Source organism: Furipterus horrens, unplaced genomic scaffold, assembly GCF_987537825.1.
Source record: "Furipterus horrens unplaced genomic scaffold, mFurHor1.1.pri manual_scaffold_7, whole genome shotgun sequence".
In the NCBI taxonomy this organism is placed as follows: domain Eukaryota; kingdom Metazoa; phylum Chordata; class Mammalia; order Chiroptera; family Furipteridae; genus Furipterus; species Furipterus horrens.
The window spans coordinates 82,517,996-82,533,040 of NW_028327177.1; the positions used below are offsets into that span (position 1 = coordinate 82,517,996).

The 15,045-nt window shown below is 38.2% G+C and overlaps 1 protein-coding gene across 6 annotated transcripts in view; it reads left to right on the forward strand.

Moving 5' to 3' along the window:
• The window catches only part of SUCLG2 (succinate-CoA ligase GDP-forming subunit beta), a 307,339-nt gene that overhangs the window by 174,405 nt on the left and 117,889 nt on the right, over positions 1-15,045 (forward strand). For all 6 annotated transcript variants that reach the window (XM_090283859.1, XM_090283860.1, XM_090283861.1 and 3 more), the window contains exons 7-8: positions 1,996-2,092; positions 12,800-12,961. In XM_090283859.1, coding sequence (XP_090139985.1) covers positions 1,996-2,092; positions 12,800-12,961 — 259 coding nt within the window. The remainder of the gene's footprint in view (positions 1-1,995; positions 2,093-12,799; positions 12,962-15,045) is intronic.

Sequence of the window (15,045 nt, forward strand, 5' to 3'; positions counted from 1 at the left end):
CAGCTATACTCTTTATGTATGCTTGTTTATTTATGTCCACTGGTTTTCAAATTAGGATTTAAGGAAGTTTACATGAATTCCATCTTTAGTTATTCAGTCAATATTGTAACAAAGAAAACTACTCTCAGTTATTTGCCCCAGTGGCATTTTATTCCGAGGAATTGGTTACACAGATACATTCGTCGTCGTCGTCGGCGGCGGCAGCCGTCCGTCTCGAGAGACGATGGTGTAGCTTCTTAAGAGTCTATCTGCACCGCCGAGAATGGCTGTGCAGTCCGACTCGGGAGTGACATGGTAGTATCTGTCTCCTCCCGTGTTGAATCGACATCTTGCGATGACGCTGAAGCTACAGAGCCTGGGCAGGGTAATATGGAGGGTCTGCTGTTGCCCATGCAGCAGACCCCCCCTCTCTTCGCAGCTGAAGGATCCAAGGGAAAGACGGAGTCAATACAGCTTGGCTTCAGGTGCGCCGCAGGAGTTGCCGGTGTTGACTACAACGTCAAACCGCCTTAGGGACTCCGGCTCCGGATTTTCTGTCGGGGTTTACTCCCTTAGCCTTTCCCCTGAAGAGGTATGCCGCAAGGCAGCGGAGGTTTTTTGGAGTCAGAGTTTTCCTTCTCTGATGTACCCTGACTGGAAGATCGAACCAGCGACACTTAGCTCGCAGGCCGACGCTCAATCCACTGAGCTAAACCAGCCAGGGCACACAGATACATTAATACTGTAAGTTTCAGAATGGACAGAGAGGCAATGTAGAGCTAAACTGCAACAGGCAGTTGGTTGCTACCTGCATACTTGGGGAACTAGGGGAGGTGGCGGTGTTATTGGACACTGGGATCCAGAAGCTCGGGCCCTGGAGGGCCTGTCTGGTAGGAGCTAAAATCAGAGCAGTAGATGCTGCCCCAGGCAGAAAGAGGGGGGAAGAAATACCTCAGCTTTGACTCCCCTCCTCTTCTGGCTCCCACTGCTGCTTTCTATGGGCAGAGCTGAGACCAGAGCCTTGGAAACAGCCTCCAAGAGTCATTTTGGATATAGAGTAGAGATGGGAAAATATCAGATAATGTTTCTGAGGACAAATTATATAGGGCTGGAATGATAAGCAAAAATGCAACAAAGCAAAAGCCACAACTAAGAAATAAGTTGGAATCAGAAATGAGGCTGGCACTCAGCTCTGGCACTCAGCCCTGACTGCACAGCCTTGCTGTGTGACACCCCACGCTGTGTACACTGTAGCTTTGAGCCTTCCAGGGTCGTGTCATGCCTCATTCATGGTATCTTCTTACTCGAGCCTCAGTTCACACAATGCCAGTGTGCCGAAATGGAGGCAGTTCATAAATCGTGGTTGAAAATGAATGAGTGAGTAATTCAAGAAGAATGAGAAAAATGAGTCAGGGCATAACATCAGGGAAACTTTGGGTGTTAGTGGTCTCTGTGGTTTATGCCTTTGGGACAAACTTTTCCGTGTGAACTGCTGCCCATTAACTGCACTGTTTAGGACTTTCATCTTCCTTTCTTGCAACAGTTTCCATTAGACACTCAGTAAGTGTTGTTTCATAGATTATAGATTTGTATTATGGATATAAGTTGTATTCCAGCATAATTAGGAAAACCTAGTTATTACAAACTCTCAAAATCATGTTTACCTTTTACTTAAATGAAACTTCTTTATGTTAATGATTGTAGCTCACATTGTGGCATAGCTTGGCTAATAGGGACATGATAACTTACAGAAAGATAAACAGCACTTTTAGGCCATACTGAAAATAATTTATTTTCTTGATAATGGTTTTTTTGTGGTGTCTGGAGGATAGTTGAGCAATTACTTCTAATGAATAGCAGTGGAAATTAAAATAATTATGCTTTTCTGTTTTTCCCTTCAGAAAACCTAAGAGAAAATAAAGACATAGCATGTTATTTGTAATGTTTCATTAATCCAGCAGAATAAATGTTCTTTTACTGCTTTGGTGTAATTTCATTTTACTTGATCACATTTAGGCTGCAGATCAAATTAAGAAGCTGTATAATTTCTTCCTGAAAATTGATGCTACTCAGGTGGAAGTGAACCCCTTTGGTGAAACTCCAGAAGGACAAGGTAAAAAAAATAAAATGAATATAATTATTTATACAAACTGTAAATTAAATTGTACAAAAGACTGTAGTAGCAGCTCTGCATTAATTGCTTTCAGTAATTTAATTTCTGCCATAGTTTCAAGTGCTCCCATGATGCAGTTGAACATTTCAGTACTTGAGTTTGTTTGTAACCAAATGCCAAGCCTCAGAGGATCCTACTTGTTTTATTTAGAAACATGTATCCTCCAGTGCCCCACTATTTTTTGAGGCTGGTCACTGTGGTAAAGATTTGGGTGGAAACAGAAGCTAGTGCACTTGGGTGTAATGAATGTACCTGCTTTTCTGACCTGCTTGAAGCTTTTTAGTTTACCTGCATCTGTATAAATTCACCTGTGTCACTTGCTGGATGTATATCATCATAGCAAAGCCACTGGTGCCCCACCACCATCCAACTGTTCCATGTTACTTGATTATGAGCTTCCGCTTCAGGTGGGAGAAGGAGGCATTTTTGTGGGGAAGGTTTTTCTTATCCATCAGGTACTTATAGAATATAGATAACTGTTTTATATTTCAGTACCCAGGATCACTACACTTTGATGTGTATATAGAAAGTATTTAATAATTTAATATTGTTATTAATTAAATAATATTATTTATTCCATAGCCAAAGCTCATATATATGCATGTGATTGGGGGTAGAGGGGATAGCAGGTAGAGATACTGGAAAGTAACTTCTGTGAACCTTGTCTTTTTTATTACATTTTACCCCCAATGTTTTGCATGCTGCCTAGAATGTTGTGGGCAGTCAGTAAATAGGGATTTGCCATTGGATTGGTAAATGAGGTGATCTGTTAGGTGCAAAAACAGCCAAGTTTTAGACCAAGGTGAATGGGACTTGTGTGTGTGTGTGTGTGTGTGCTTCCATGTTTTAATTCAGGCTACCTGCTATAGGTACAACTCTGTCTCAACAAAAGAACAAAGGAAATAATAGTGAATACCCTTCTCCTCCTCCCCAATTCCCAGATCCCCTGAATTCTGTCAAGGGGATGGCTGAATATAAGAAAGAGTGTATTGTGACTCATTTGCACTGTGCTCCTAGGTCAGAGAGAGGATTGTGGAGTCACTGGGCAGAGCCCCTCAGTAGACCTTTGCCCTGGCACCTTGTCATTTGCCCACCCCTCCCCAAAGCACTATCAGATACCCATGTATGATGGTGTTTAGGAAAGGTGTTCAGTGTTTTAGAGAGGGGCCTGGGTTCAAGTACTGGTGTTAGTGTAAGCATTCAGTGTCAGATACATTCATAAAATGTAGATCCTGACATTCATAAAATACAGTTCCTTTTCTCAGGTACAGCAGTAGTCTAGGAAGGGTATAAATTTTATATTTTTGCCTGTTGTTGTTTTTGATTTTTAAGTATATTTTATTGATTATGTTGTTACATTAGTCCCAATTTTTTCTTCCCTTTGCTCCTCTCTGCCTAATACCGCCCTTCCCTTAGCAATCCCACCCCCCTTAATTCATGTCCATGCGTCACGCATATAAGTTCTTTGGCTTCATCGTTTCCTATACTATTCTTAATTTCCCCCTGTCTATTTCGTACCAACCAATTATGCGTCTTAGTCCCTGCATCATTTCCCCATTTTTCCCCCTTCCTCCTCCCAGCTGATAACCCTCCAAATGATCCCCATACCTATGATTCCATTCCTATTGTGGTTTGCTTAGTTGGATTTTGTTTTTATTTTTTAGATTCATTTGTTGATAGTTTTGAGTTTGTTGTCATTTTAATGTTCATAGTTTTGATGTTTTTCTTAAGTAAGTCCCTTTGACATTTCATATAACAGTAGTTTGGTGATGATGAACTCCTTTAGTTTTACCTTGTCTTGGAAGCACTTCATCTGCCCTTCCATTCCAAATGATAGCTTTGCTGGATAGAGTAATCTTGGTTGTAAGTCCTTGCTTTTCATCACCTTGAATACTTCTTGCCAGTCCCTTCTTGCCTGCAAAGTTCTTTTTGAGAAATCAGCTGATAGTCTTATAGACACCCCTTTGTAGGTAACTCTGCTTTTCTCTTGCTGCTTTTAAAATTCTCACTTTATCTTGAACCTTTGGCATTTTAATTATGATGTGTCTTGGTGTGGTACTTTTGGGATCTAACTTGTCTGGGACTCTCTGTGCTTCCTGGACTTGTATGTCTATTTTTTTTGCCAAATTTGGAGAGTTTTTCTTCATTATTTGCTCTTCCTCTTTTCCTTCTGGCACCGCTGTGGTTTGGATGTTGGCATGTTTAAAGTTGTCCCAGAGGTTCCTAAGCCTTTCCTCAGTTTTTTCAATTCTTGTTTTCTCATTCTGTACTGGTTGACTTTTCTTTTCTTCCTTATGTTCCAAATTATTGATTGGAACCCCGGTTTCCTTCCCTTCGCCGTTGGTTTTGTGTGGATTTTCCTTAGTTTCATTTAGCATAGCCTTCACTTCTTCCCTTATGCATTTGCCATACTTAAGCATATGTGTCAAGCTTGTAGGCATCTTTATCACCAGTATTTTGAACTCTTCATCTGTTAGGTTGCCTATCTCCTCGTTTGTTAGGTCGGCTATCTCCTCATCACATAGTTCTCCCACTGGAACCTTGATCCATTCCCTCTTTTGGGCCATACTTCTCTTGTCTCCTCATTTTGATAGGCTCCTGTGTTTGTTTGCCTCTGTTTAGGTAGAGCTGTCGCTCCTGTTACGTTGTAAGGTATTTGTCAGTACAGGGCGACCTGTTTCACCAAGTTGTGGTGTTGTATGTGGGGGAGGGGTCAGAGAGGGAATAATGCCACTTGCTCAGCACTTGCTCCTTTCCAGGCAGTTCTCCCTCTTTGTATGGGACTGGCACCTCTCTAGCTGTTGCCCTGGCCGTCATTCCCAGAGTGGGTGGGTCTGCGGATGTTCTTGAACTGTGGGGGCCCTTTAAACAAGCAGACTGCTGAGAGAATAGCAGTTTCTTCCTTACCCCCAACCCCACGGGTTTGCACAGTCAGAAGCAATGAGGCTCTATTCTCCCCGGCACTGGGGCCATGAGCTGTGTGGCCTGGTCTGGGGCTGAGAACGCTCCCCAGGTGTCCCTCCTGACTTTAAAACATGTGACTGTGTTTTCCGATGGCCTGCTGCTGACACTGCTGCCACTGCCACATCTGCTGCCACCACCACTCCGCGTCCTCTCCGTCCGGCTCCGCCCCTCCTACCTGTCTGGATGAGTATTTCTTCTTTATATCTTTGTTTATTGGACTTCCATGCAGCTTGGTTTTCTGGAACTTCTGGTTGTCTCTCGTTTTGAGGTAGTTGTATTCCTTCTTAGTTGTGGAGGGAAATGTAACGTGTCTATCTATGCCTCCATCTTGGCAGAAGTCCTGTTGGTGTTTTAAACATTTCAAATTAGGATAGGCAAAGAGCTCATGTTTAGGAAGTCATTGAAAATAATGTATTTCATGGTTTACACAAATGACCACCAGATAAAAATCCATGGTAGGTCATTTATAAACAAACTACCTTATTCATAAATATTTTTTAAAAATTTAAACTTGGCTATGAAATAACTTTAGTACATCATATAGACAGGAGGGGGAGGGAGAAAACTTTTTGAACTCTTATGTCAGGCGCTATGATAAACTTTTATTTATATTATTTTTTATTACTTATAGCAACCCTTCAAAGTTAGTAGTGTTGTTCTCATTTTATAGAGGACTGAAAAAGTAATGTAACTCCCCCATGAGCATTAGTTGCTGGAGCTGGGATTCAAACCCATGTCTTTCTCAATACGGTGTGTATGTTAATTTTAATATGCCAGACTGACTTATAGTGACCTCCCTTTTTTTTCTTTTTCCCTCTTAAACTATTAATTTACTTTCACCTGACTGATCTAGAAGTAGTTCCAGTTTGGGACTATCAGTCAAAACCCATGCTGCGTTGAGTGGCTGATAATTAAATCCAAGACATGAATGAGAAGAAAGTTAAATATACAACCTCAAAGGTTATATATTAATAGCTTTTCAAAGTAGTATACACAAGCAGCCTGGTTATTTCATATTTAAAAAATGTAAATTCAGCCATGCAATGGGGTAAAAATTAGGCTGTAATATTATTTTCATTCAGTCCTTTGGGAAGTTGTCAGTTACAGATTGTGGTCTGGCAGCAGGGAACGAGTATGAGAACCTTTTCCTATAGGGTATTTGTAAAACCTTGTGAAATCTGTGGATTTCTTTTTAATTGTTAATAGAGAGAAAAATTCTTGAGTTTTTTTGAAGGACTCATCATAGAACACATTCCATGTATATAGTTCCATTAAAACTTAAGTCTTATGTGATATTTTTAAGAGCAAAATTATCTTTAGCTATTAATTTGTTCATTGCACCATAAAAATTCAGCTATTGAATTTAATCACAATTAAATGAGTGTGTTGGTTTATAACTCTAATGAACAGTAGTCATATTAAACCCAATTAGGAAATGGTGATTAATGACCAAATGTAGAAATTGATATTCATCATTGTCATGATCCCCTAAAGCAGTTCTTTATTTAGGAGTTGAAAAAGCAATCATTTATATCTTAGCAACATTGATAATCTTAATATTTAATTTTTTCATTTAGATCAGTAATAGCAGAACATGTAAGCTTTCACACTGAAACTTTGATTTAATAATTACTTTTTTAATTTAGAAGTTTAAGGAACTAGGCTTCACACCAAACAGTTTTACTTTATTCTTACTCATTATAGAGCATCTTGGTTAAGAGAATTTTTTCAGTCTTCAATTGCTTAATGAGGAACATTTTTTTAAAAATCCAGATGCTTGATCATATATTTTCAGATGTTGCCAGGTTGAATGGGAGCAATGGCCTTGATACATCTGTGCTGCTAGGATACCCATGGGACATTGCTGACATCGAGAAAGAACTGTTGTCTAGGAATGGTTTTTTTCAAATGTGATTTATAATCTGATTCAAAGAATATGATTTCACGTTACTGATTATAATGTAGTTTAGTACTATGAGGACTATAATGGTTATTAGTGAGAGAAATTTCCTCCATCAGCCTAGTTTTTGTGAAAAAGTCCCCAGAGGGGGAGGTGAACTTATTTTACTCATATAACAGGGAAGCCTAAGGAATGGATGGGTTTAAGTCATGAAGGAAATAGGGGATTCTCTGGTCCTTTCAGCTGTGCTTTCCTCTGAATCCATGCTTTGTCAGCCAGGCTGCTGCACATAGAGGGCTCCAGTCCTCATCAAGCTCCTGCAGCATCCATAGCAGTCTTTCAGGTGATTCTGATTGGGTTTGCTTGGGTCACATGTCCATGCCTAGACCAGTCACTGAGTTGGGCTCACATGGTGTAGGAGAAATACAGCTTCTTGATGGAAAAGGGGACACTGAGTCAAAACATGTCTATCAGAATGACCTGACTTATTGAAATGAAAGTAAAGTGTTTATTAGTCAAAGAGAACTTAACTATTTTCCTTGCTTGTCCAATTTCAGTACCAGAATTAATTCATTAAACTGTGGCCAAGTTAGGAGAAAGGTTTTTTTATTATTATTTGTCGACTTATACGTTCACTCATTTTCTTATATTGCAAGCCACTGGGATTTTATGTCTTATTTCATTTCTTCCCACTTTGAGCCAGATCTGCCTGCACACAGACTTCTTTCTTTGGTGTCTTTAAAATAATATTTCTCAGTGGGAAGGCGGGCATTTTGTTTCCTAGGGGATATTTGACAATGTCTGAAGACATTTTTTTGATTGAGAAATAATTGACATATAGCATTATATTAGTTTCAGGTATATAACACAACCATGGTAAGTCTGGTTAACATCCATTTTTGTTTGTCACAACGTAGGGTGCAGGTTGCTACTTGTTTCTAGTGGGTAGAGGCCAGGGATGTCACTAAACCTCCTGTAGTGCACAACACAGCACCTCCTATCAGAAAAGGATCTCATGCAACAAGTCAGTAAACAGATTAAGAATACCTACTCGAAGGCATCTTTGTCAATTGGAACACAAATCCATTCACTGAGCTAAAGGAATGAAACGCAATTTAAAACAGTGACTACCTGCCAGATTTCCATGAGTGTTAATTTAAGGCTGAGTTGAAGTTCACTAGAACATCACATCCCTTTCTTGCATCAGGTTAATTTCCCTAAATAACAACCCTGTTGTTTTGCATTAGCAAGTGCCCATGTTATCAATGGGTGTTTCTCTGTTTCTGTCTTTATACACAAGACTTCTATTGTCAAGAACATTTTCAGTTCTCTGCCTGTCCCCAGATCCCCATCCCTCCTTGTGTCTATTTTCTCTTTTCACAGCAATTGAAAAAGAAGTTCTAAAAAGTATACAACTCTTGAAACATCAATATTTAATGGAAAGTGGGACCAATTTGAAAGTATCAGTATTTTAAGGCCACTTTGGCAAGGTGCATTTCAATAGCACATTGTAGTTATTTATCACAAATCAAATGCAGTACATTGCTTGAAGACAGACTATTTTTCAAACTAATTATGACAGTCTTATTTCCTGCTAGTTTTATGTTTCTTCTGTGTGTGAGTCTCCCCTCTGAAATGTATTTTTCTTTTGTTTAATTCCATGGTACAGTCTTCTGGTAAAACTCCAGGGTCAGAGGCTGCAATCTGCCAGTCATGTTTTTCATGGAGGTTGTTGAATTAGCAGCTCACAGAATCTCATACCATAAACAAAACAACAAAAACACCCTGTGAATATAAGTGCCACAGCTTTCTTTGACATTTGTTCAGAAAGAAAATTCATTTGTATAACCTATCAAGCATCTAACATTGTGCTTTTGATGGTGAAAATTGTTTTATAAATATTAATAGTGTGTTTTTCACCCACTTTGTACAAGAATAGCCTTTTTTCAAGTTGAATTTTCTAAGGAATTGAGGATTTATTATTGTGACATTGAAAATCTTAATGTCTGAACAAGCTCAGCAACTCCAAAAATACACTTTACCATAGTTTGTTGTTTTATTAAGTGAAAAAGCTAAGGTTTGAGCAAGCAAGTTTATTGTATTGCCCTGCTGTTGACATAGACATCAATCCATTTTAACACATGTACTTGGAGGGGTCTTACAGGGGCAAATAAGCGTGTGAGAGTCAATCAGTAATCAAGGATTAATGTACTTATGTTCTAGCTGCAAGTTTTTGTTTATTTTGTTTGTTATGCTTTTTTTGTTTTCAAAGCTAGTAGGATGGACCTTTCTAAGTTTCTCCTTAACCATAGCAAATAAGATATCTGAGGCTACTGTCTCACTTAAAGCAGGTTACAAATGTGACAATAACTGTGACTTAATAGGGATTGGGCAGTCTTTTTCAGTAACGGACTGGATAATCTCTTGCAGCTACTTGTCAATGCTATGGGACTCTCGGGACAGCAGCCATTGACGTGGCTTCATTCTAGTAAAACTCTATTCGCTAAAACAGGCAGTAAGCTGACCTGAGGGATGTGCTTGGCTACCCTGACTTTGATTCTCTCTTGGGGCTGTTATTATATCAATCTGTAGCCCCCTGGCCTTATGCAGAGGTGAGCATTATTTGAGAGTCAATAGAGGCATCTCATTCATCCTCATCCTTTAGGAGAAAATTTCCTTCTATGCCAATTACAAAGTCTGAAATGCCAGTCATTAAAATTCTTTCAGTGAGAACATTCTTAGGAGTTAAGAAAGGTAATCCCAAATTGAGTTGCTACACTTAAAGCCTAAATCTTTTTGGGGTTTTGGGAAGTGAGGAAAATAGGGTACATGAACTCTCTTAGATACATATTTGGATTCTGATGATGAAATTTTATTGAAAAAACATATGAAACTTGTATAGATCTAAACTCCCTCAAGAATTAGTTTAGATTTATTCTAAAGTTTAGGATTATAAGGGAATGGACAAAGTACAGGTGATTTTAAGTGAGAGGAAGAGAGGAGAGTCTATAGCCTGGGCTGCAGCAGTGAGAAGCTCTGAATGTACCAAGGCACTGTGCATGTAGAGAATGGTGGTGGTAATGATAATGACCTGTGAATGCCAGTTGTCTGTGAGGCTGAGTGCTTTGCATACCTTCTCTCTTTCCAGCAACACCATGCAATACAAAATACTCTGCTCCCCATTTTATACACAATGCCCCTGGGCTTAAGAGTGGTGATTGGCTGCCTGACTAGGAAGTACCAGAGTTGTAACTCATACAGACGAGTGTTTTTGATGTCAGAGTACATTAAATGATCAAATTCAAAGAAAAACTTTCAGGAGATCAACACCATAAACTGAAATAGTAAAACAGGAAGGCACTTTGCATGTTTGGGACTACTTCTAAAATATTAAGCAAGGATAATAAATATGTGTCTGACAGTGTCCATATACTTTCTTATTTCCCTAACACTCACTTCCTCCCTCCCAAAGATTTGGGCTTTGAGGATGGCAACTTGGTTTTAGATTACCTTTCTTAACTGCTAAGTCCCCTTACTTTTTATGTAGTATTTTTAACTTCCCAAAGTACTTGGATACATCATTGACCTAGGTATGTCACTTAGTTTTCTCTCTAGAGAGGGAACAATGAGCAAGGGACTATTGTAGATACACCTTTAAACCCACAAATATGATAGCTGTAGATACATCTTTAGTCCTCCCTATAGATATCCTTTTTATCCCACAGTCACCATCTTGAAACTCTGTTTAAACTCAAAAGTTCTCCCAGGGTGGCTTGCAAATAGCGAAATCATTTTTGTACTTGGCATATACTATCATACCACAGGAAAAAAGCATGTTGAAAATCTGAGTTTGAAGACATTTAGCAGGGCCTGTCTTCTGAACTTTGCATACATATCCATTAATTATACCCTCTCTCAAGTTGCTTGTAAGTGTAATCTTTATCAGGGGCAAAGATCAGCTTGGACCTATTTTGATTTACTAGTTTATTGATCTTGACCAAGAATTCTTTTATTTGAAACTTCACTTAGGAAGTCAATTTGGTAGCTTTTGCCCATTCATTTCAAAGGTGTCAATTACAAGTAATCTTGCCAATGAGTAATGGAGGAGCTACAGTTTCTAATAAATTAATTAAAATGTATTTATAAACCCAGCAGACAGCCAAGAATGAAGTTGCTTTCCTATTGATTATTACACAGGTCATTAACTGCTGAGAAAATGCCATTGTAGCAAGCAGAGAACATTGGCCATTTCCTTTGGTAATTGTAAGATTTCATCATTAAGATTTCAGTATCCTGGAAAGTAATTACTCACTTGCTCCAGGTATTCACAGTGTGTAGGTAAAGTGGTTGGACATTTTGTGGCAAGACTAAGGACTCAGACAGACATGAGCTTCCATATAAGGTTCTCTCTTGTCAGTCAGTGCTACTCTTAAGTAAGTTGAGGCATGAACTTTAACTTATGCTGAGTTTTCTTAGATATTAATATGCTAGATCTGTACAGATTTGTATCAAAGTACTTGATTTTTGTGGTAGAGAGACCCTTGGGAAATACTCCCTAAGGTCCTTAACCCCAGGATGTCATAATGTAACAATATTTTCTTTCCATAGGAAACAAATGGGATCCACAGACTATAGCCATTGCTTTTGATTGAAATGTGCCAGGGCAGTTGTATCCCTTTTAAGAGTTACGTGCCTATCTGTGATGCTGGAGAAGAGTAATGTCTCTTAATTCTTGATCAAAGATCCCTGCCTGTCAATATCCCAAGTAAAATAAAGGAAAGCTATGATGGAAACCATCATAGATAACTAATTTCTACCCCAAAGGATATAATAAAAGGGATCAGATCCCAGAAACCAGTGCACTGCCCCACCTCACTGCACTGTCTCCCTGTTTGTACATATGGAAGATCTCCTGTAGATCAAGGAAAGCACTCTGTGGTCTGCCCTTATCACTGAGTGAGTTTTCAATGTTTCCAGAGTCCTTGGCCACTGAAAGATTTGAGACTTATCTCAGCACCAGGGAATGGAGGTGGCATTACTGATAATGCCTGGCAGTCTTCCACTGTATCTGACCACTCTTGGTCTCTTAATGTTTTATAACTTGAATCAAGAGTCATGTCCTGTACACATCAAGATGATGGTACTCATTTTAGCAGACCCCAAAGTAAGTATATCAGCAGTCTAGGGATTCTTTCCATTTTCCATGTAAGAAAATTAAGGCCCAGAGAGGAAGTAGCTTATTTTTATTATTTTTTATTTTTATTAAAGCTACCATTGATAGCCTTTCTACTACATCTTTTAGAAATATTGATGAGGGTACAGATTAAGTAAAACTTTCACTGTGTATCATCAGAAGAGAGACAACAGGATTAAGTGTTATTGTCTAGTGTCTTTTGCATCAAAGGGAAAGGTGATGACCAGCAGTTAATTACTAAAAATAAGAAATATAGTAAGAATGGCTAATCAAAGCTATATATAGCTAGCAGTCCTAGCTTTTAATGGGTGATAGCAACTTACATTATTTTACTGAACAGAGAACAACAGATATAAATTACTGTTCTCTTTGTTAGGATGTAAATCCCTTGAGAACAGCAACCATTTCATATTTGTCTTTGTTGCTCTGAAGTTTAAGGCCAAGAAAGGCACAACAGCTTTTCCTGTCCATATTATGAGGTAGGGAAACAATATCTTACTTTTATTTTTCTTTTGTGTCTGACAGCCTGGAGAACTTAATCTGTAAATCATAAGAGATATTCATAATTTGTTCCTTTTTTTAAATTTAGTTGTCTGTTTTGATGCCAAGATAAACTTTGATGACAATGCAGAATTCCGACAGAAGGACATATTTGCTATGGATGACAGATCAGAAAACGAGCCCATTGAAAATGAAGCTGCCAGATACGATCTAAAATACATAGGACTGGATGGGAATATTGCCTGCTTTGGTAAGAAATCAGTTATAGCAAAAGAATGATTTGTGGGTTTTTGCAGAGTTTAGGAAGTACTGATTTCTGAAATATTATTTCCTAATAGCAAGTAAACACAAGATATTTTTGTACCCAAAAAGTCCTAAGAAACAATTCAGAGTTTCTTCTCGAAGTTTATTTTGGTCAATGGTCATTGGTTTAAAGCCGAGTTTCTCAACTCTGGCATTATTGACATTTTAGGTGGGATAATTATTTGCTGTGGGGGTTGTCTTGTGCATTGTAAGGTATTCAACAGTATCCCTGACCTTAGGTGCCACTAGCACCCTCTACTTGTGACAACCAAAGTGTCTCCAAACATTGCAGTGTATCTTCTGATAGACAAAATCACCCCAGTTGAGAACTACAGTTTTAAAGCATCTCAGTTAAAGTTAGCTTAGTAAAAACTGGAAGCTTTGCTACTCCAGACAATGTTAACATGGTAGGAACTATTCTGAAATTTGGGCTCAGATAAAATTGCTTTCTCAGAGGAAATAGAAGATTTTAATATACATTATACTTTAATCATTATGCTCAAGTTTCAGCTTCTTTGATAACCAAATTATAGTGTTTAATCCATTATACCAGTTTATTTATAAAATAGTTGATTTTATCATACTCATCTAAATTTGTGAAAGTGGCTTATTCAGTTGAGATAAGAATGGTTTTGTGAAGGCAACACAACTTTTGTTATTGTCCATAGCTTATGGTACTGAGATTTATAGTCTTCTTTGTTATGTTGGAACCAATTTATTTCACTGGAAACTGAGCTCTTAATTTTAATGAAATTAAAATAAAAAGGTTGGTGCCCATTAAACCAATAGTATTATTATATTCAGAACAGAACAGACCTCATTCAGTAATTTGCCATTCAATACAATAGAAAATGACATCTAATTACAAGTGATACCAAAAGCTCTTGCTTTGTATTGGAGCAATAGCTGGAATATACTACATCATTCAGATCATTCTGTTCTTGATAAGCTAATGTGCTCTCATTATTTGTAGGCATTTAGAAAGGCGAAGGATACAAAAAATAAATACAGATTCTTTGTAGCCTGTATAGGAGTGTGCAGGATTTGACCAAGTTAGCCAACACGTTTTAAATTGCTTTAAGATCCTATATAAACCATTTTTATTTTAGTTGACCCAAAAATAATTAAATTAGTCACAGTTTGATTGTCTAGGGAACTCAAGGGTTAGAAAAAAGTGAAGGGTGCTTCACCTTGAGTGTTTCTGCTGTATTCAGGATATTTTCCTTCCTCCCTCCCTCCCTCCCTCCCTTCTTCCTTCCTTCCTTCCATTTTCAAACCTGAGGAAAGTAGTTTCATGTAATTAAGCATAAGAAACAAAAGTACAATTGATCAATGAAACTTAATTATAGAAAATAAGAATTTCGACGTTAAAACACTTGGTTCTTAAATCACATTTTGATTCTAGTGTGAATTATTGGATTGCTAGTGAACATTTTAAATATTCTGTTGAAAAAGGAACAGGGATCTAGGAATGTTGTTTTGAGCTATCATTTGTGCACTTGTTTTCTGACTTGATCCTGATGACATGTAAACACGGGTGGCTGCCCTCAGTGTGAAACAGGTGGAATCCTGTTGAAGTTGGGATTCTCATGGTTCAGCCCCAGAGGGATGTCCCTTTCAAAGTACATATTCTCAGCAAACAAAAAATTACAAGAATTCCATGTTTACTCAAGTCTCTTAAAGGATATTAAAAGAATGTAACTCATTGGCCATAGTTCCTTTTCTTAGCTTTTTTCTCTCTTTTTCTATGTCCTTAAATTCCATACTTTCCAGAACCTAAAACTCTCTCCTCTGTTACTAACTAGCCCACATTGATAACTTACTTAAACTCTTCCCTTCTTTCCATTTCCCAGATTGATTTAACTTTCCAATAAATCTATTTCCCTATTCCCCGGTCTTTTTTGGTTATTCTTCATAGGCACATTTTTATATTCCTTTTCCTAAAAGTCTGTGAACTTACCTAGTTGAATAGAATTCCAAACAGGGCAGAAATTGGACCGTTATGACAGGGTTCTCTTTTGCAATACAGTG